General features: G+C 43.1%; 1 gene segment (V, D, J or C); it reads left to right on the top strand.

The window, feature by feature from the left end:
- Positions 1 to 23,966, top strand: part of LOC124243292 (T cell receptor gamma constant 2-like) — an 82,912-nt gene that overhangs the window by 41,024 nt on the left and 17,922 nt on the right. Inside the window, 1 exon segment of the C gene segment in view lies at positions 6,366 to 6,383. Within this exon segment, the coding sequence occupies positions 6,366 to 6,383 (18 nt within the window).

Here is a 23,966-nt window from a genome sequence, read left to right as displayed (position 1 = left end):
CATTATAATATATATCCTTTACGTACCATAAAAGCAAATGCTAGGAAGGCCTTCTGGCTCTGGTCAAGTGAGGAGGTCAGTAAACTCTCTTCTTGGAAAGCAATTATAACACCAGACTAGATCGAAAACTAACCATTTCAGCCCTAAGGAAATGATCAGAGGCATACAACATTCTGAGAAGTGCTTATGTTGAAAAACTGCAGAATTCAGGCAACAACAGTGGTGTTCTTGCTTGGAGCTGTTGCTTTTATCCCCCCCCCCCCAACACCCAGCTCAATGAGCACGAAGGTGCTTTGAGTTAGGGTAGGCCATGAGGACTGGGAGAAAAAGTACACAATTGAAGGGACCTCATATAATCTGGGGTGGGAAGTTATGTGATGGTGACCTGACAAACTCAGCAGTGTGCAAGCAGGAAGGGCCAGAGGCTCTGCAGGTTTGAAGTTGTGGTTGTGGCTGCAGCAAGCACATGCTTGGCTGAAGCTGTGGGCATGCTGAGCAGAGACCCAAAGAGCATGAACTAGCCAAACACTCTTGGTCAACCCTGAGAATATGAGCATATGCAGAGGAGACGTGAACAGATGCACAAAATGTACAATTGGGGGAAAAACCCAAAATAGCCTGAAATTTGACTGGCTACCCAATACATACGCATATCAACTTGGCAGATCTTGGGAGCCTTAATCGTGGTGATTGAGCACAATCTCTGTCCAGTCACTGGTCACCACTAAGCTATGTAGACACAGGGGTGATTCCTAGGAAGTTAGTTAAAAATAAGTGAATTAAATAGAAAAAGAAAAAGAGACAACACTGACAAGAGATATGAGCTGCCACATACCACAAAGGACATAATTTCACAGATTTAGCTCAGGTAATTTTCTAAGCAAACAAAAAGCAATAACAGCAACCTTATGGGGGAAAATCAGAATCTAGAGTTGCTACAATACATTTTCAACAAAATAATTTCAATAAAAAGACAGGTAACGAATCAGAAAAGTGAAAACCAAACAGAAACTACAATATAATACAAACTGTCTCTGAGTGTATCAAATTATTTTATTTAGCAAAGACTTCAAAGCAGGTATTAAAAATATGTTCAAAGAAATGTGGAAAAGTGTGTTTAAAGAATGAAAGGAAAGTATGACAACAATAAATCAACACATGGGGTTTCTCTGGAGGAAGACAAATTACAAAATGAAAACATGAAAAAAATAAAATCTGGAGTAGAAAAATATAATAACCGAAGGGAACTATTCACTAGAGGAGGTTAAGAGAACATTTAAGTTGGCAGACGACACAACCTGTAAACTTGAACAGAGAGCAGTAGAAGTTCCCCAAGCTGAATAATAGCGAGATGAAGAATGAAAAATAATTGAACAGAGCTCAGAGACCTATGAAATTACTTCAAATGCACCAGCATACATGTAACAAGACTCCCAGAATAAGAGAAGAGGAAAAAAAGAATATGGAAAAATGCTTGGAGAAATAACGGTCAAAACTCCCCAAATTTATTGAGAATTATTAATGTACAATCTAATAAGCTAGATAAACACTTATTAGGATATATAAAAAGAGATCCGCATGTAGACACATCATAGGCAATCTACTGAAAACCAAGGAATTCATGAAAACACAATACTTCAAAATTTATAAGATGTCACTAAAGCAATACCTAGGGGAAATTTTATGGCTTTACCTGTCTGTATAAAAAGGAAAAAAGATATAAAATCCATCATGAAAAAGAAAAACAAGCTAAACCCAGTCTAAGCAGAGTAAGAGAAATAATACAAATTCAAATTGAAATAGTTGAAATGGAAATCAGAAAGCCAGAGAGAAAAAACAATGAAAACAAAGATAAGTTCCCTGAATATATCAACAAATTTGACAAACCTCAAGCTGGAATTACCAAGAAGAAATGAGAGAAGATGCAATTTATCAAAATCAAGAAAATAGGAAGAACATTATTCTGGAAGAACATACCAATCTTACAGAAATTATAAAAGATTATAAGGAGATAGAATAAATAATTTATGTCAACAAACTAGGTAACCTAGAAAAAATAGACGAATTCCCAGAAAGGCATAAATTACCAAAATGGACACAAAAAGAACCATAAAATCTGAAAAGACCTATATATAGTTAGTAGAGGAATTGAATTAGTAAAGTCTTCTCACAAGGAAAATTCCTGGCCCTGATGGTTTCATAGGAAATGTATCAAACATTTAAAGAAGGAATAACATTGATCTTTCACAAAAAGGATTCTTTCTGAAAGTAGAGGAGTTGGGAACAATTCTCAATGGATTTATGAGGCAACACTCTGTAATATTGAAGTCAAAGACATGATAAAAAATCCACAGACTAGTAGGTATAAAAATTATGAACATAGGTAGAAAAATCTTAAAGAAAATATTATCAAATTGAATGCAGAAATGTTCACAATAGATTATAAACATGACCAAGTGGGATTTATCCCAGATATAAACAGTTGATTTCACATCCAAAAAGCAATTAATATCATAACCATATTAAATGAACATAGGATAAAAACCATATGATCATTTTGTTAGATATGTACAGAACATTTGAAAAATCCAATGCCCATTCATGATAAAAACTCTCCACACACTAGGAATAAAATGGAAATTCCTCAACCCGCTAGAGGGCATGTGTGAAACCCCACAGCTACCATCACACTTCATGTTGAAAGACTGAATGCTTTTCCCCCAAGACCGGAAACAAAACAAGGATGGCTGCTGTTGCCACTTCTGTTCAACGTTGTGTTGGAAGTTATAGATACCACTACAAGAAAAAAAAAAAAAACACTAAAGATATCCAGCAGATTAAAAAGGAAAAAGTAAAACAGTCAGTATCCACAGATGACATGATCCTGTGTGTAGAAAATTCCATGGTATTTACACACACATAAAACCAAACTCAAACTAATAAACAAGTTTAGCAAAGAGACAAGCTATGAATATTTGATATACAAAACACTAGATTTTTCTAAATATGCGAGCAGTAAACAATTTGAAAACGGAAGTAAAAGAACAATCACATTCACGATAAGGCCAAAAAAGCATAAAACACTTAGGAATTAGTTTAACAAAAGAAGAAAAACACTTGTATGCTGAAAATTACAAAACAATGCCAGGAAACATTAAAGAACATCTAAATAAATGCAGAGAGAGTCCTTGTTCAAGGATTAGAAGATTCAGTGTTGTCATGATGCCAGTTCTTCCCAAGGGGCTCTATAAATTCAATGCGGCAGGTTTTTAGGGCAAAAATTAACAAGCTCATCCTAAAACTTAAATGAAAACCCGAAAGACTTAGAATAGCCAAAATAATTTTGACAAAGAACAAAGTTGGAGGACTGTTATGGTCACCCTGCAAAAGCAGAGGGGGGAGGGAGCCCACAAAATGTGATTTGAATGTTGAAACCGATTATGACTTTTTTGATGATTACAGAAAAAGTAATTTGTTTTCATAACTTGGAAAATTGAGCTCTCTGGGGACAGCAAGGAAGGCCTTCATGCAAGGCTTTACAGTACTTGATGTCAAAATTACATAAAAATAAAATCACACTCATCAGATTGGTGTGCTCCTGTGAAAAGGACAGAACACAGGTCAATGGAGACAACTGAGAGTCCAGAAATAAACCATTTTACAGACAACAGATTTTTGAGAAATGTGCCCATTTAATTCAATGGGAAAAGGATAATCTTTTGAACAGATGGTGCTGCGACAACTGGACATCCATGTACAAAAGAAGAAATTTAGCTCCTTGCCTCCTCCATACACAAAAATGAATTCAAAACAGCCCAGAGGGGGTGCTAGAAGGTAGTGTAAGTAACTAAATGCAATCAAAATACTGTACTTTTTAAGCAGAAAGCAGGGAATTGAAAACAAATAGGAAGTTATAACAACTCACGTTTTGCATTCAAATGCAATGGCCAAATGAAGACAGAAATTAATCTCTGAATCACAAACAGTCAAGCGGGTTACTTAGGGCACAGGCCCTGGAGATGGGCAGGCTTGGTTTGAATTCTTGGTGTGCTCTTTATTAGCTAGACAATCACAAGTTAAGTTGCTTAACCTCCCTAATCCTCTCTTTCATCTGAAAAATGGGGATAGGTAACACTTACTTTATGCTTGCAAGGAGGGAATAAATGTGTACAATATTTGACATTCAGTAAGGGTATATATTATTATAACTCAACTCAAAGGAAGTAGAGCTAGAAGAAATTTCTACTACCTTTTGAGGTCCACCACTGTTAATTTAATGACTGCTCTTCAAAAGTATCTTATGCTCTTTGCGTACTGGCATGTGAGAGTTATTCTTGAGTTTCTGCAATCTTTCTGGAATTTTCTTCATGGTCCGTTACACTTTATACTTCGAAAAGATTCTATATACAAATATTGGATTCTATATGTATTGAATGGACAGTGGCATGGGGTTTGGAATTTCTTAGATGTGGGTTTGAATCCAGGCTCAATGACTTGCTTCTTGAGTGATCCTGAGCAAGTGAAACTTTTTAAGATTCTGATGATCTCACCTGTCAAAGGTGGTTGATTATAAATACTTTGAAGTGTTATTATAAGAATTAAACTATTATAAGGATTAAATTGTTCTCAATTTACATAGTACATATTTTTAAAACAAATAACTTAGCACAATCCCTGGCACATGGTGGATGACAAATCCAGAGGAAGCTTTATTATTCCCATTTACAGAGACTTTCCCAAGACATATCCTACAAGTGGCCATGCTCGGACTGGAGCTGTCATGCTGTCTTTTTCAAAGCAATACATCCTCACAGAATGAGAAGGTCTCACATCAAGTTCTCCAAGGCGACACTTCTTTGCAGCTCTGTCTTGAGAAGGACCACTGCCCCTCAACTCACTGTATTGATTACATCATAAGCTACCCAGGGAGCTGGGCTCCCAGGCTGAGCCCCATGAGTGGACCATTCATGGGGAAAGGAACTCTGGAAGGCTGGCACCACATGGGTTGGATCAGAACCTGCAGTTCCCTGAAGATCGCATGCACCTGGCAGTCACAGAGCCTGTGGGAAGAGCAGGCAGGATGCGAAGCTTTGGTTGAGGTTTCTGGGATAATCAGCTTCCCTGAAAACTGTGCCTGCCCAGCCCTGCCCCAGCACTGGCAGGAGATGCTGCTGCTTTCTGGGAAGCTCCAGGGTGGCGTAGAGCAGTACAGGGCCCAGGAACAGGAACTGGGCCCCTTTGCCCATCTATTGTGACTTCCTCTCTTCTCCACTGTTAACTCTATTTTTAGTGCTGTGTGATGATGAATGATTTGCATTAGAGTCAATAATTTCCGTCTATGTCCTAGCCTGACTGATATGACAATGTTCACCAGCAGCTTCTTTTAATCTTCTATGGAAAGAACATACAATGTATAATTTAGTGTCACTGGCACTCTTATAAGAATCTTCCAGAACACACACATGGTACTTTTTCCCATAAATATATATTAAATACCCAGACTTTTCTCCAAATGCTCTTGATACAGAGGTATGTGTGCTTATGACACTCATTGCAAACACTATTGACCTGCCTCACTATGGTCACAAAAGAGTATAGAGAGGACAGACATCCATTCAAGATCAGGAAATTATAGGAAACTCTAATAATTTGTGATAAACTATTATTATAGACTATTTCACATATTGTTGCTAGATAACACCTCATGGCCCGCTAAAACAGGAATATAAGTGATAGTCTGTATGCTATACCCTTCTCCCCGAGGTGGCCAGGTTTTGACAGCTCTTCTATTATCACCATAATAATTCTGATCTCTTGATACATGACAGATACAATTATCAGCAGAAGCCCACGCAGTAAATTTATATTTGTGAGCTTGAACTCATTCTCCCATAATAGCGTGCTGACTGGACCCACTGCCTACATGCTACAGGACTCCAGGATACAAGAGAAGAGGAAGAGTTAGAAAGAAAGGAAAAGAAGGAAGAGAGTGGTCAATATGAGAGAGGGGGAGGGAGCTATAGAGACACTGATAGCACAGAGATTAGTGATAGAAGCCTAGAGAAGGAGGGATGCAGAGGTGAGAGGGAGCAAAAGAAAAAGAGAGAATGACTGAGACAGTAGAACACAGAGATAAAAAGAGTAAGTGACAGAGAGAGAACTATACACAGAGAAGGACAGATCGCTGTAATGGTGAGAGACACATAATAACTGAGAGACACAGAAATGAAAAGACAGAGAGGGAGAGCAACAGGCACAGAGGGATGTAGGATGCAAGTAGAGAGAGGCAGAGAGGGAGGGAAGATGGATATAAAGTAAAAAAGAACAGAGAGTAGAGACAGATTTTGATACAAATATAGTGATAGAGAAGAAGAGAAAAAGGGGTAGACATACAGAGACAGAGATAGAGAAATAGGGAAAGATAGAGTAAGAGAGAATTAGAGATAGAGGGAGAGAGAGAGAATGACAGAGCTATAGAGATAAAGAATATATGTGGCCATATCAAGTGCAATAGAGTTAGGAAGACCAAGATAGATATACTGAAACAGAGGTAGATATTGGCAGAGAAAATTAGAGGTATATGCACATTTATATACATATTGTTATAAATTTTATGTTTATATATTGTTATACATTTATTTATAAATGTATATATATTTTATATATCATATAAATCTCTAACTTTCTTTTTCTCTTATATATTATTCTCCTTATATTTGCCTATATCTACCTATCTCTTTGTCTATGTTAAGAAGAAGGACCCAGCCACTTACTTCGAAAAACTTGGCCATGAAAACCTTATGAATAGCAGAGGAAGATTGTCTGATATAGTGCTGGAAGATGAGAGGATGACACAAAAGGACCCAGCAGGGTTCTACTCAGCTGTACACAGGATCACTAGGAATTGGAATTGGCTCCAAGGTACCATCAATAAACATATCTATCTATCTATCTATCTACCTATCTATCATAGATCGATCGATTGATCTATCTACCTACCTATACAGTTCCACAAAATTGCTGTATAGCAAACACCTCAAAACAACATGGCTTCAAACAAAATTACTTATTGTTTCTCACAAGCCCATTGATCAGCTAGGCTTTTCTGCTGATCTGGGTCAGGCTCAGTTGATCTCTGGTGGAATGGGTCACATGTTAGTCAGCTGATGGGTTGGGTGGGGGCTGGCTGGTCAAGGCGGCCTGGACTGGAATGAACCAGCTATATCCCATGCAGTATTTCATCCTCCAGCAGTCAAGCATGAACTTGTTCTCACGACAATGATGAAGATCCAAGAGACCCAGCTGAAGTGCATTAGGACTCTTGAGGCCTAGATTCAGAACTGGAACCTCATAGTTTGCTCCCATATTCACAAATGGGAAAATAGGGCCAACTTGATGTCAGGGTGGTTAAGTTCAACACGCCCCAATTCGGTGGCCTGGGTTCACAGGTTCAGATCCTGGGTGTGGACCTAAACCACTAATCAGCCATGGTGTGGTGGTGACTCACATGTAAATTAGAGGAAGATTGGCACAGATGTTAGCTCAAGGCTAATATTCCTCAGCAAAAAATAAAATTAAAAAAATATATATATAGTTTGGATTCTCTGGGGTTGAGGGGAAGAAAAGGAGAATAAACTGCACCTTTTGATTGAGGAGCTGTGATTTCATATTGCAAGCAGTGAGCTCCAAGACTGGAAAATTTGCAGTGAGCACATTAGGCCCTGTGTCTCTCATTGAATGCAACTATAGCCTCTGCTCTGAGGACTCTGAGCATGGAAAGAATCCTAGTGGCTTTTCTCCTCTCTTTATTCTCTCCCTGCTTGGCCCTGAAGACAGACACAGTTTCAGGAAATGCACAGCAGAGCAAGAATGCTAAAGCCCCACTTATCTGGCCAGAGGAGGGGAAGGGGGCGCCTGTGAATTGGAAAGTGTTGTAGAGATTGCAGAGAGGAGAGAGTTTGAGAAAGAAATCTCATATGATGGTGTTTGAACAACTGGGTTTACCCCTAGCCTCACAGGCGTAGATATGACCCTACAGAGTCTGCTATTGGTTTTGCAAACTGATCTAGGGGTAAACCATGACCCAGGTCCTAGACTGGCCACTGGGAGGCGCTCACACAGGACCGATCTGAGTAGCACTGCAAAGGCTTTGAAACCTGCACTGATTGGAACTGCCCACCGAAAGTAGGTGGGAACTTGCAACCCTTAACTGGGTAAATGGCCTGCAAATAAAACACTCAGCATCTCCATAGTATGTAAGCACTGCCTAGAGCCCCTAACATAATATTCAAAATGTGCAGGATACAATCCAAAATTATTCAGTACATGGAGAACCAGGAAGATCTCAACATCTCACAATGAAAAAGTCATTAATAGATGTCAATTCTGAAATATCACAGATCTTGGGATAACAGAAAATTTAAAGTAGCTGTTATGACCATGGGAGGAAGTGGAAAGAGAAGTAGAGATGGAGAGCGAATGTAACATACATAAGCGAGATCTAAATAGCGAATTAGAAAAAGAAAGATAGGTGGTAGAGATAGGTATACAGAGAGATACTGAGAGACAGAAATATAAAGAGATAAGGAACGAGATAGTGAGAAAGAAGAGAGATCAAGAAAAGTAGAGAAGAATAGGGAGACAGAGCTGGAAAGGGAGATAGAAAAGCAGAGAGGGATGGAGAACCACAGGAAAGAGAGAAAAAGAGAGTGTGGACCTAGAGATGGGGAGATGGAGGGATACGAAGAGTGATGGAGACAGCAGGGGGGAGACAGAGACATAGAATGGTGGAGAGAGAGCCAGTGCAGGAGGCAGAGCTGTACGGCCATTGACGGTGGTCGTCTAGTCCAGGACATCGTTAGGGTTGCAGGATGGTAATTGCCTAATTTAATACTTCTGCATTTATTGGTTTAATACTCCCCTAAATTTAAAGTTTCATTCAAAAGCTCTGTGGTATCCTGAAGTACAGTTTGTACAGAAATGGCAATGTAAATGTATGAGTCATTTTTCATTTCTGTTTTATTGTTTTATTTCCATTCTTTTAGTGAGAAATGGTATTTGATTCCACAATATGGATTCTAAGAGAGCTCATTAGGTTTGGCTTCTTATTACTTTCTATTTTTTCGGTAGATAGTTAACAAAACAAGTATTTTTTTAGAAAAAAACAGATTCAAATTATAGACCATAGGATTTACAGTAAAATTCCAAAATTTTATGTTTTTATTTTCCCTCATACTAAAAACTTGATTCTATTAGGAATCAAGCAAGATATCAACATAAATATACAAAAATATAAAGGTATACATATTATAATTACCACTAACAACAGTACACCCAGAAAATGCAACTGGAGATCTTTTTTCATTTTTCTTTCTCCCTTCCTTCCTTTCTTTCTTTCTCTTTCTCTCGGGATAGGTTATGTTCCATGAATATATTCTTGTGCCGGTAGTGCACTCTTTCCATTACTGTAGCTCTAAATTTTTTACATGCTGGTCGAGTAATATTCTCTTATTACTTTTAAAAATATTCTATTCACTCTAGTGTGATGGCATTTTCTCCTCTCTTAGCTGTAAACCACGATTCTGTCCAGCAGGGCTGTGCTGGGACTCTGTGGCACTGAACTGCTTCCTGCATAGTGACCTGGAATGTTTTCTTGCAGAGCTGCTGCTGCGACACCTCATGTCCCTGCACGTGTGGTCCCGGAGGCAGAAGGAAGAGCAGCCCGAGTCCCCTCTCTTCCTCCTTTCCTAACTGTCCGTCAGGATGGCAGAAACGAACCACCTGAGAGAGAGGCCAGAACAATGATGGAGAGGGTATTTTCCTACATTCTACTGTGAATACTGTAAACATGTGTCCAAACACATTTATAAAAGTGAGTGTGAAAATCTGTGCACACCACTCAATTCTCCCATGAATTCACTCTTCTTCTTTGATCACCTATCTACCCATCTGTGGATCCAAGTAAATCGCAGATATGGGCACACTTCCTGAGTGGGGGGCTGCCTAATAATACACAGGATGCCCAAGGAAATCATTTGGAATTGCAGATGAACAACACACAAATTTTTAGTTTAAGTGTGCTGCACATATCGCCTAGCAATCAGCACATTTGTTTTTCGGTCCACTAAATCTGGCAACCCTATGTGAGGCGGCCTTTTTACTTGAGAATGAACAGAAATCCTCTACCAATTGTTTTGCTGCCCCCACAGAGATGTATACACACACACCCATTTAACTTTTAGGAGAGTCAAACATAGACCAACATAATTGATCCAATTTCTTTTACTAAAGCGGGTTCAGTGCTTATCAGCTTTGCTGTGGGTGCCTCACAGTTTACTGACAGATGTGAGAGGAAGGCGGTTCAGGGTGAGAATACAGAAGCTGCATCGCAGGACAAGCCCATGGCAGCAGCGTGAACACTGAACCCTGAGTTGCAGGGAAGTCCCCCAACTCAGGACCGCTCCCTGCACCAGGGGACATGGAGCTGCATCCATGGCTCTCCTGTCCCCTCCATTGGATCAGGGGGTCCCTCCCTTTGCTCTGTGCTCTCAGGGCTCCTGGCTCCTCCTCTTCTGCAGAGGGCCTGCTCTCAGCCTGCCCCAGGAGGCTCTCAGGAAATAGGCTGAGCAGAGAGGCAGGGCTCCTCCCCAGGCATTCCCCAGCCCCACCCACTCTGGGTCATCAGCTGGGTGGTCTTCCAGGAGAGCCCCTCAGTCTCTGCCCACCTGTGACAGCTGTGCAGTGCCCGGCTCTGACTCCCTCCTTGTGTCCTGTGCTCCCTGTCTTCGGAGCAGGACTGAAGTGTGAGAGGGTGTCTGCCCCTCCTGTCATCTGTCCCTTTCCTTCTAAGGCCCGAGGAGGAAGGCATGCTGTGGGCTCTCGCCCTCCTTCTAGCTTTCCTGGCTCCTGGTAAGTGTGCTGCCTGGATGCTCCTGGGACTTTTCTTTTTTGTGTTAATGGGAGGCCACACTAAGGAATTAGTCACCTATTCTCTTTACTTTTTGTTGTTCCCCTTGCAGCCACTCAGGTATATTCTAACTTGGAAGGGCCACCGATATCAGTCACCAAGCGGGCTAGGTCATCTGTTGTAATCACTTGTGATATTAAGCAAAGCAGCGACTATGTCCACTGGTACCGATACCAGGAGGGGACGGCCCCACAACGCCTTCTCTACTACCAGTTCTCCAGTGCAAAGTTTGTGGTGGACTCAGGGATCAGTTCAGAGAAATACCATGCTTTTGAAGACACAGGGAGGACTTGTAAACTTTTCATCAAAATTCTGGAAGAAAGGGATTCTGCCGTGTATTACTGTGCTGCGTGGGAGAGGCACAGTGATTAAGACCTCCCCTATCCTGCACTAAAAATATTGCTTATGGCTGCTAAGAGCAGTCTTGGCAAACAGGATATACCAGCCCCTGTGTCATTTCCTGCCCTGACTTGACTGTGCTCTGAACAAAGAGAGACCCTGAGCTCAGTGCCTAACCCCCAACCTCATATCCCACTGGCCTCCTCCTCCCCAATGGGTCATAGCAGGTTCCTAATGACCCAGCCCCCGTCTCCAGGTCCTAGACAAGCAGTTTGCAGACAGCACATTCTTTCAGCTCTCCTAGGAGCCTGTGGAGTCCATTCTATGTGCTTCCAGGGACAGACCGGGTCACCTAAAGTTGATGTCTTAGGGGAGACATTTAGCAGAGCAATATGGGAAGGCTAGTGGTACTTAATCATTTATGCAATCATTACACAGAGAAATGGCTGGGAAAGGAGCCCCTGCCATACTCAGGAGAATGAGAAATGATGGAGTGACGACCTTGGACTTCATGAAGACCTCAAGCTGTATCTGATTTATCTGTTGGACAAACTGATAGCTCCCTCACCATAACCAATCAGGGCGCTGTTGAGACAGTGAAAGTGTAGGACTAAAGTGATTGTTGTAGAGATGCCAATATTTTATTCTACTCACAGCTTCTTTTGATGTTGAGCCTCAGTTAGAACTGTTCTGTCTTAAACAAGTAAAGCCAAAGCTCCTTTCCAATCCTCCCCCAACATTGACAAGGCCAAGTCCTAAACTGGAATGAGTCTATCAGATTATTTTTTTCTCAATAATTAAAATTAAGGGATAGTTTGGGTGTACACAAATGCTAGATTCATGTGTGCATGGTCTCTTATGTACTGGATCCTTCAATTTTCTGCCAAACTCTCAATCTTGACTCTAGCTTAGACTTTAAGCTCCTGGAACAGTGTTTCTCAGACTGTGGTCCGTGGACCACCTGCATCATCTTTGTGAGAAGCTTTGAAGAAAAGTACAGGTTCTGGGTATCATCCCAAAAAATAAATCAGAATTTTAGTATGAAACATGTATGTACATTAATACATGTGTGTAATATACATTAGTATGAAAATGTGTATTTTTCAATGACCTCCACACTGATTCTTATTCCAATTGGTTTTTAAGTACTACTGTCCCAGCAGTACCAGATAGAGTGATCTTTCCCCCTCTGAAATGGTCCACTTCCCAGACTGACACAAGAATGCATTCTAGAAAGGTGATCCTGGGCTTCCTCCCAATACGCAAATCCTTCCTACTTATCGTATCCTGGATGCTGCTGCTCTAACAGGTCATCACATTTCTCCATAATTCCACCAGAACCACAAGTGGAAATTTCAGTCCCTTCTCACTTCTGTGACCCCAGGCAAGAAGAATTCTATGCTACATGAACCAGCTTTAACTTGCTTACTGCACCAGGGACCATTATTTCAAGTATTTCTCAGCTTTACGAAAGTTTATCCCTTACCTTAAAATGTAAACATAACCTCATTTACATTTTTCTAATAGTGTTAAGGCTTTGTTCTGCACATTTATTTCTTTGATCTGCCTTTCAGTCAAATATTTGTGTATGGGGATAGGGTAGGAATCTGTGGAAATCCAGTTTCTTCCCCAAGTTACTGACTACTCTATCATTACTCCCACTGTTTTTCATCAACACCCCTGTGACAACTAAGATTTCAGAGGATCACACAGCCCTTCCTACTCTCTCTTTTCTTTTCACTGTATGTGTCCACTTACACGAGCCACTTTCTCTAAGGAAACAGCTAGAGGTGGAGTGACTGTGTATGCACAACTTCACCTTTACAAATGGGGTCAAATCTCAATTTTGCCTATTCCTGTACCAGGAACAGAGTATTCTAATTAGTATAGCTTTATAATAATTCCTGCTTTTGGTGAGCAAGTTTTTTTGCTTTCTTTTTTTCAAAATTTTCTCAGCTTTATTTTATGCATAAATAAACCCTCAATATGTGTACATGTATTTATTTATTAAGTAAAAAGTCACAGGAACTATGGAAGAAATGCATGTGTGTATTATAAAACATAAACAAAAACAGACAATTTGAAAATATGTGATAAAAAGAAACAGCAAGTGTAGTTCTAACACTTTCTTTCCACACACCAATGTATTGTCTTATGCACCCCACTTTGTAAACCACAGCATCACCAACACTGATGCCAATAACATATTTCATTCTAAATTCTTCCTATTTCCTGACATAGCACACATCCCTAAGACATCATACTCAATGTCTTCTTTTTTTCTCCAAACCAAATTCTCATAATCCCTTTGTAATACACCTTTGTTTCATTCTCTGAAGTCTTTCTGGGCTTGCAAATGGACACTTGATGGTGTCTTTTCATGTCCTTGAAAAGGAGGTACCCCCAAACCTGATAAATCTTGGAGTTGGTCCACTCTTTAAAGAGACCTTTGTGAGGACCATCCAGGGAGGCTGACTGTCATCCTCTGTTGACTGAGAAAACTAGCGTGGCCTTGAAGGGAAATGGAGTCACTATGGAAAATTAGACCGGAGCAGTTTCCCCGGCAGACGTGACTCAGCGTGTCTGCTGCAGACTGTGCATGCACCAAACCGTGTATGTAAACATATATTTTGTGACCTGCATACTGGCTGTCTGCCACTTTTTTGTGGAAGTCATATAAAAGCTGACGGAGAAACCACAGGGGGCTCCATCCCCCGTTGGTTGAAGAGAATAAAGGATGCCTACATTGCCATCAGCTCCACACATCTTTTTTCATCTCCTAGAGCCCTGTGGTCCAGTCCTCAGCCATTCTCCTCCTGAATACACTTGATATAGTGGGCAGGATTCCGAGGCGATGGACCTACAGCTCCTGAGGCAGACGGGACAGGCATGCGGCCACTCACTGCTATGTGGTTTCTGGTGGTGGAGGTCCTGTCGAATTGGGCTCCTGCGGAAGGGTGGGAGTCCATGGATGTTACCCCTGTCAGCATTGAGACGGCTCTGCATAGCCTGTGGGAGCAGGTGCCAGAAAAGGTCCAGCCCACCATGGGGTGGGAGGGTTGATTGTTTTTGACAGCCCTACTCCACAACATGGATTCTGTCCTCTGGGATGCAGCCCAAATAGGGGAGCCCAAGAAGGAAGCCCTGGAGGCGTGGATGCAGCAGTCGGAACAGGACCTGCAAATGACACCTCTCAGTGAGATTGTGGAGGACGCTGAGGACGGGGATGTGGAGGAAGCACGCCCTCTCTATGGTTGGCTAGTAATCCAGCAAAAGATAAAGCATGAGCAGCCCCTGGGCCCAGGAGGTGTCATGCAGGGAGCCCCAATTGTGATAGAGTTCACAGTGTATACCCGCTATATGCCAACAGAACTGCGGTACCTCTGTAAGCAGTGCAGGCAATGGCTGAGTGAGCCCATACTGGCCTGGCTCCTGTGGCTATGGGATGAGGGGGCGAATAGTATAATCTGTACCCCCAAGGAGATGGAGAAGCTGGCCTCCATCACGTTGCATCCTTCCCTTCGGCAGGCAGCAGCTACAGAATAGCCGCGGCTAGCCCAAAGGCAGGGAAATCACTCCATGATGGAGCGGATGATGGCTGCCACCTTACCAGTGTGGGATAACGCTGGGGAGCTTCCGGAGACTGTAAGCCCGTGGCAGACCTATGTGGAACTGGTCCAAGTTAACCGTGAATTGGGAATGCGGCAAGCCATTTTTAACCTTCATACCTGGGGCCTGATGGTGAGTGTTTTACATCGGGGATGAAGGACCTGGTTCTTAACACAGCCCTGTATAATTCTTTTGGGTCCTTGGTGGCCATTTTGGCATCTTATGTGACGCGCTGGATGCATGAAGTAACTACTGCCATGGTCACATTTGGGGAAGAAGAAGGCAGAAGGAGGGAGAGAACTGTGCATGTAGCATGCAGGTGGTGCCCAAGCCAACAACAGGCTCTGCAGAGAAAGGGCCCAAGCCAGTCACCTGCATGCAGATGTGGATAGACCTGCTAGCCGCAGGCGTTGATCAGGTGAAAATAGACTGACAACCGAACGCTGTCTCAGCGGTACCGTGGCACCAGTTGAAGCCTGAGCAACAAGTCCAAAACACAGCAGGAGCGGGGAAGAATCCTGGTAAGAGCTGACAGGTGAGCCTCCAGGACTTCATGCAGCCCTCAGGAGGAAAGTCCGCATATCTCTTTGACTAGGGGGAAGGCCAAGGTGCCTGGCTTGGGGGATCCCCACAGGACCAGAGGCCACATGTGGAGCTTCCGATTTACTGGTCCCCCAACAATGTGCAGCGTGTGCTGGCACTGGTAGATACTGGAGCCAATTGCAGTTTGATTTAGGGCAACCCAGATAAGTTTCCAGGGAAGCCAGCATGTGTTGGTGGATATGGGGGCCATATGGTGAAGGTGAAACCAGTGTCCCTGCCCTTTGGTGTTGGTTGCTTGCCACCCCGGGTGTGTACAGTCTATGTGTCCCCTATGCCTGAGTATGTTCTGGGGGTGGACGTCTTGCAAGGACTGTGCCTACAGACCACCATGGACGAATTTCACTTGTGGGTGCGTGTCGTCAAGGCTCTTGTCTGGGGGCATATGCACTACCTGCTGCAGGTGTTGCTGGTGCCGTGGCCTGTGTTGGCCACCCGACAGTATCACGTTTCAGGTGGACATGAGGAGATCACACAGACCATTGCAAAACTAGAAGAGACTGGGATCATGCGACCCACCCACAGTCCCTATAACTCCCCGGTTTGGCCTGTGAGGAAGCCCAATGACACATGACATATGACTGTGGACTACCAAGAATTGAACAAAGTGACTCCTCCATTGCATGCTGCTGTACCCTCGGTACATGATATAATGGATCAACTGACAGTCTGGCTGGGACAATACCACTATGTTGTGGACCTTGCTAATGCCTTCTTTTCTATCTACATTGCCACCGAAAGCCAAGGCCAGTTTGCTTTCACCTGGAATGGCAGACAATGGACTTTTGGCGTCTTGCCACAAGGATACCTACACAGTGCCACTATTTGTCATGGGGTTATTGCTTAGAACTTGGCTGCCTGCGCTCACAGTGATGCAGTGCTTGTATTTCACTACATTGATCATGTTATGTTAACCTCTGACTCTCTTGCAGATCTAGAGCAGACTGTTGACTCCCTGCAGAGACATCTGACAACATGTGGGTTGGCCGTAAATGACACCAAAGTCCTGGGGCCTGGCTTATCTGTCAAATTCTTAGGGGTTGTCTGGTAGGGTAAGACAAGGGTGATACCTGAAGCGATCATTGATAAAATACAGGCGTGCCCCCTTCCAATGACTGTAACCTAATGGCAAACATTTCTGGGCCTGCTGGGGTATTGGCGGGTGTTTATCCCTTATTTAGCACAGGTGGTATGCTATGGTAAAGAAAGGAGTCCCTTGGGACTGGACAGACACCTCGGACCAAGTATTTAAAGCTGCCAAGCGTGCTGTGCAGCAAGCACAAGCCTTACAGGTTGGGGACCCAGGATGACCATATGAATTGGAAGTCCATGTTACCCAAGAGGGTTATGGCTGGGTCCTATGGCAGTGGCATGACAGGATATGAGCCCCTATCGGGTTTTGGTCCTAACTGTGGAAAGGGGCGGAAATACAATATTCTCTAGTGGAGAAACAGTTGGCAGCCACTTATGCTGCCCTAATAGCGTGTGAGACCATCATATGAATGGCTCCTGTTCAGCTTAGAAACACGTACCCTATTCAAGGATGGCTGTGGTCATGGGCTACCCATCCACAGTCTGGTACGGCCCAGACCCCTACCTTGTCAAAGTGGGGGGCTCATTTAGAACAAAGGAGCTTGGTGAGCTCCAGCCCCCTGAGTGTGGAGTTACAGTAAGTTTTAGAGCAGGTTGAGTTCCTTGCTGTGGGAGAAAAGACCCCAACGGCTCCTCTAGAGATAGAGCCCACACCCTCCAGACTCACCATGAGGGCTGAGAGGGAAGGCCCTGGCTGCTCCGTGTCCTGAACAAGAGTTTTCCTCAATTGTTTTTTAAACGTTTCTCTTTTGGATGAGTATAACCTTTCAGTGGCCCTGAGAGAGGAGGGCAGACACAGCACACCAGGAAGAGAAGTAGAGGAAAGGAGAACAAATGTCACCTGTTGAAATTACCTTCTAGTCAGAAGATGGAGCCATTCCTGCCCAGGGTGTCAGGTCAGCAGATCAGAACTTAGATAACTTTCCCGTGCCTGTAAATATTCTGCTTGTTCCGAAACACAGTGTATCCAGCCATCCAGTCCCCACCTGCAAAGAATCTGTGATGATTTCCCTGTTGTAAATAAGGGCAGATACGCAAGCCCTGCCAATCACCTTAAACCAAACGCTCTTTCCTTATTCACTGATTGACCTGCTGGCCTTACAATGAAATCCTTGACCTCCTAGGTAATCCTGCCTGTGTCTGAATTGCTACTTCTAAGGCTCCATAGAGCTTCTCTTGCCCAGAATCGCTGGGCCGAGGGCGTCTCCACTTGTGAGGCGCTGTTCTTCCCGGTCCATGGATAGTGTTCCCTTGAATAAAGGCATCAATCATATTACTAAATTATATTATTTTTGTAATTTGACACTGTGAAAATGGTATATGGCTGGAGACTGGGACAGACTTCATTAAAATCTATGGCTGGTTATTGTCAACAGTTATTGAGCCTTAAATTTGAGCAGTAATTGAATAAAAATGTTTATAATAATTGAGAGAAATATAGCTTTTGATGTTGACAATGTGAAATAAAATTGTTGTTTTTTCATGAACAAGTAAGTGGTTGTGGATTTTGTCCCCCAAAGAAATGTTTTCTTATTGTTGAAAATCTAGAATATATAGAAAAATAGAAAGAAAACAGTTCATCCATTTTCTCACCACCCAGTTGCTCACTGACTATATTAAAACTCTTTCCACCTGTCCTTTTGCTATGCAGGTGTCACCACAATTGTCACTTTCTTTTCCACTTAACATTTTACCACAAACAGGCTAGTTATCAGCAGAAGGTATGAATAAGAGCCCTGGAATATTCTTTTACCAAAGTAGATTCTATTGCTTTTCATTTGGCTGACGCCTCACCAACTCAGCATGACCCAAAAGCCTACATCTGGGGACACTGGAGACTTGACTGTTGGTTACAATTGAGGTCTGATTCTCAGTTTTTACTGTAGAAGAGCAGCTCAGGAACTGGGTCTGGTGGTGTATGCTGAAGGACCCACAACTTCCCTCCCCAGGCCAAGTGCCCTTTCCAGTTGCTTTCTCTTCTTGGCCATCAGGGCATAATTAGCATAACTAATGCCTCTATTACTGGAAGCTTCGTTTAAAATGCGTCCCTCTCTGATCCTTCACAATGCCCTGTCTTGACATTTCTGAGGATATGGTGCTGCAACAAGAGGACCTGGTCCTGACCCCTGGCTCTCCCTGCCCCTTAGTTCAATCTAGGCTTCTTCCTTTGGCTACACACACACACACCCCTGATTTTCCAAAATGATAATATTCCCAATCATTTCTACTTTAAGTGGACCCCAGAGATCATCTACTGCAATCTCTCCAATTTCAAGGTGAACAATAATCCCACTGTGTCCTGGGCATTTCTGTTCATCTGGGACTGGGCTACACACTTTGCTCACATCTTCCTGTTCACTCTCCAGGCACCCTCATGAGCTCCCTTTTTACAGACGAGGAAAAGCTGGTGACATAACTTTCTAAGACTACAGAGCTATCACGCTATTTTAGGGCATTTAAAATCCTCTTTGATGGGACTTCTGGGTTGATAAATAAATGATAAGCAATACAATATATTGGACTATACTCAGAAGCCATTTGGTGTAAAAATAATTCTTCCTGACCTTGTTTTTCTAAAAGGGTCTGACATGGCTGTTGAGCACGCATTTTATATCTGCTTTAAGCATTTGCTACGTCCCAAAGACAAGAACACTTAAGATGCAACTTCTCCCACATTGGCATTTCCTTAAGGATAAGCATCTCTTCCTAGGCTGGGAAGTGATTTCTGGGCCCACCCTGTGACCACCCAGGAGACAACAGACCTGCTACCTGCTTTGTGAATCACTGTGCCAGCTAGCCAATCGAGTGACTATTGTAAAAGGGACCTTCCAATCATATGTTATACATGCTCTTTGATGATATATTCTCACTCTATATGCCCCACTACTTTGGTGCCCTTCCTCCCTTAAAAGGAAGAAAGCTCTGAGCTAGTCCTCAGATTTGGCTCATAATTAACTCACCCCAATTTTGATTAATAGATTGGTTATGGATTATTTGCATTGGCAGGGTGAAATGCTCCAATGCAGTGAGGGGGTACACATGTTCTTCCTGGTAGGGATTGCTCTTCTTTGTTTGTCCCTCCCTCCCACGCAAGCAACACACACATTGATTTATTGCTATCGACAGGTAAATGAAGTATGACATTTGTCTCTAGGCAGACCTGGCTCCATACACCCACCTCATTCTCTGTAGGTGTTTTCAACCTATAAAAATAAAAACGAGTTTGAGTGCAAAGGCTTTATTTGGGATCAAAAATGGCAATTCAGGGAACGCAGAGTTATGCAGAAACCCAAATAGTGCCCCATTTACAGGAGAGGGGCTCAAAGTTTTTAAAGGAACAAGGGAGGAAGATGAGGTAAGTTGTATTAAAGAAGAGTTCATTGGTGCTAGATGAGGCAAGGCTAAGATTGTATTTCATAGATTGGTTTGAGATTCTATCATCAGGCAAAATCCTAGACTTGTACTTCATTGATTGGCTAACAATTCAGTCATCAGCAAAGTCCAATTTCATCAGTTCTTACAAACAGGACTTTTTGGTTCTTACTGACTACTTGGAATGTCAGCAGTTTGGTCCAAATTGGAAAATAAAGAAAAGAAGATGAGCAAGGCAATTCCTCTGAAACGACAGCTCCAGCTCTGTTTTAATACAACTCCACTCATGTCATCTTTCACAGTGTGCAGCTTTTGGAAAGTGATGTAAAATACCAGCCCCAGTTTGCCTATTTCTAAGCAGAGTCTAATAATATTTCTCCCACGGGGCTGTTTTCAGGATTTAATGAAACAATGAACATAAACCAATTAGTGCAGTGCCAGAGCGGAGTCAATGTCCAATCAAAGACTGCTTTTATTGCTGTTATCATTCCACCAACATTCTTTAGGCTTCTCAGAACTCTCACCCTTCCTCATCCCCCCTTTCACCTTGTGTTCAGACTTCTGTCTCTTCTCTCTAGACCCCTCCCTCCCTCATTTCCCTCACCACTCACCTCCTTGTGCCACCAGGGTTGTTGCAGCATAGGCCCTAACCTGGCCTCCACCATCCACAAAGGTGTGGCTCCTCTCTCAAGGTCACTCTGGGATTCTTTCCACAAGGGCAGCACGCAGGGCCATGCTGGGCTCCTGGCCCTCCTGTGGACTCTCCTGTTCCTGGTAAGTCCGACCCCTTTTCTCGTGTGGGGTGCATACGAAGATTCTAAGGTTCTTGCCACCCCTGCTTCACTGCTGTCTCCCTCAGAGGTGAAGAGGCAGCAGTCAGGCTGGAGCAGCTGGCCTCAGTGGTAGTGTGCACGATCACCCAGGCTCAGCCGGGCCATTGTGCCATGCATGCCCACACCACGGTCAGCTCCATCCAGCTGGTACCACTGCTACTGAACCAAAATGAGTTCACTCCCTGGTGAGTTAAAATCAGACTGTCTACCAGAAGTAGTTGACACACAAAGTAAAGTATGTTTGCAGCAAATAGGAGACCGTGCAGAAACATTTCCAAAGTCCTGGTGCTCCTCAAGCAAATGGAAGCGGGTCCTTTTATTTTGGGTGAGGAATGAATATTTAAAAGGGAAGTTTGTCATTACATGTAGAGATGGGTATTAGCCGGCAGGGGTGCAGTGGATAACATGCTTTCAATACATTGCATGTTATGCTACTGAGCCTAAGCTCCTCCTACAGTGGAGATTATAGTATTAAGATTCGGAAGAAGAGCATTTTCTAGTCATGTTCGTGTCATTTGCCAGGCACTCCTCTTGCCGTGGGGATCAATCTGTGTCAGGAAAGATGACCCTGGTATCTCCTCCATGGTAGCTATAAAAAACATCCTTGAGGGAGTGTTAAGCACCTTTAAATTTCCTTCACTTGCTTAGGGAATGCACCTGTGACTCCGCAGTCACTGGATGGCAGGAACCCTGAGAGACTCCTCGGACTGGCCATGTTCAGACAGATGTGCAGTGAGATTCAGTCCTAAAAGCAGATAAAGTCACCACGATGGAGGTCAAGGATAGCATCAGCCATATCCTGTTGATGCTGAGGGGAGAGAAGCATGATGCAGGCATGGGCTACTGCGCTGCCTGGAATCAGCACAGCTAATTGAGCCACCCTGACCCCGTGCAACAAACACACGATCTCTGTACTCTGTCCTGGCCTGGCAACTTCCACCACCTCTGTGTCCCTTTGCTTACCCTGGGGTCAACCCTCATCTTCCTGGACTCTCCTGGATAGCACATTTACAAGTCCACTGCAGGTAACGGATAGAAAAAGAGCTGCTAGTTCACAGGCTGATGCAGACTCAGGGAGTCCTCTAGTCAGAAGGGGCCTTTCTAAAGATCATCCAGTTCAGTGTTTCTGAGTAGTTGGAGGAGGATCGGGCTGGTAAATCCAGTAGCCACCAGCCACATGTGGCTATTGAGCACTTGAAATGTAGCCAGACCAATACTCCAAGCTAAGATGGACCAGATGTGTAAAATATAAACCATATTTTGAAGTTAAGGAAAGTGAAATATCTCATTAATATTTTCTATATTGATTACATGTTGAAATGACATTTTGGATACCTTGGACTACATAAAAATAGTCCTATAATTAATTTTGCCTATTTCTTTTCGCTTTTTTAAATGCAGTAGCTGAAAAAAAATTAATTTGTGGCTTTAATTGGTCACTCACATTTATTTCTATTGCACTGTTACAGACTAACAATTTAAGAATTTGACCATCTCCCCTGAAGAACGCACAAATAAAATATTTTGCAAGGAATGTCAAGGGTGAAGGACTGTCTGGAGATTTACCACAAAATGGCTAAAAGCTGAGACTAGAAGTCAATTCTTAAATCCAGTTTCTAAGTTGCTGCCCCACCATCCATCAATCACTTTGTAGCAGAGGAGTCAGCGGTTAGATGCACAGGAGACAATATTGCCACTTTCTCAGCGCCCTCGTCCCTTAGCAGGGCCACCGCTCAGATCATGCTGGTAGATAGCAATCCTCATGCAAGGTGATGCAGTCAGCCCTGGGGAGACATCGGGCCCTCCGCCTTCCACTTCCCCCTAACGCCAGCCCATATGAGAATTAGGGTGGCTCTCCAGCTGCTCTGGATCTCTGTTCTCTCATCTGTAAGATGATGTCATTTAGCTCCAGAAATTATGTGGCTCCAATATATATTATAGCACACAGTCATAAGAAAAGATATAACTATATTCAGTACTTTGTCATAAAGCCAGTCAAATTCTTGAAAATAAAAGAATAGGAAAGAAAGGAAAACAGAAGTAAAGCAAAGAAAACTTGTGTTACTGATCCTCCAGCCGAAAACAGGAAACTCCATTGGTGCCATATGTTGGGGGACAAAAAGCTCTTTGAGATCTAAGCTGAACTGATGCATTTTCAACTGAAAATTCAAAGTTTATGTACAGTTTAATAGCATTGCTACAAATGATTAATGAAAGGAAAGTCTAAATGATCTGAAGGAAATCACTTCCTCAGATTTATTAACTCGTTGTCTGTCTCCCTTAGCTTCTGTTTTTATGGTTAGAAATTTATAACTAAGACATGCCTGTTGTGAAACAGCCAGCACCCCCACCCTGTACTGAGGGCCTAGGTCAAGGCTAAGATCTCCCAGTATGTGTGAGACGGGGTCGAGTTAAGGGGCTGAAACTTAATTTCAATCTGTTTTCAGGTTGTTACTTCATTTCGTCTTCCCCATTGTCCTAATAACACAGAACCCTTTCTTCCTATCTCTTCCTGCCCCTATCTAGGTGCCTGACACCATGGAGGAGGGAGCTCCGTGAACTGCTGATAATGAGGGGTGTGGTCAACAGGGGGAACAAGATCCTCACTCATCTCCTTACAGAACAGGATCATCCACATTCCCCAGAGGAGCTGCCCAGTGCCGTGCTGTGAGCCTCCACACCGCCCTACACCCCATCTTCACCCCTCACTGACTCCTGCTTTGCCATTTCTGAGCTCCGTGACTATGAGTGAGGTCTTAACTCTGCTTAAAGGAGAGAACTGAGGCTGACACTCAGGTTCCTGGCTTGGACAAAGTGGGTAGCAAAGACCTTCACTGAGACAAGAAGAGATGGGTTGGGGGAGGGGATGCGTTCACCCTGGGCCGTGTACAATGTCAGTTTGAGCTCTTATGTCAGACATGCTTGAACATGCCCAGTAGTCAGCTGGATATTTGTGTATGGAGCTCAGGAGAAGGTGTGGGATGGAGATGGAACTGTAATTTCCTCCTATGATTCCATCACCTGTTCCTTCAAGACAATTAAAGCCAAGAATGGGAAGAGACCCCTCAGGTAGAGAGGTAAAGTGAGAAGAGAAATCTGGAAAACAGCAACTTTTGGTGGATTGGGGAAAGGCAGTCTGTAAAAACACCCTAGGA

The sequence above is a fragment of the Equus quagga genome, chromosome 8, assembly GCF_021613505.1.
Source record: "Equus quagga isolate Etosha38 chromosome 8, UCLA_HA_Equagga_1.0, whole genome shotgun sequence".
In the NCBI taxonomy this organism is placed as follows: Eukaryota; Metazoa; Chordata; class Mammalia; order Perissodactyla; family Equidae; genus Equus; species Equus quagga.
Note: the sequence above shows the minus strand (reverse complement) of the source record. Positions and strands in the feature narration are given on the sequence as shown.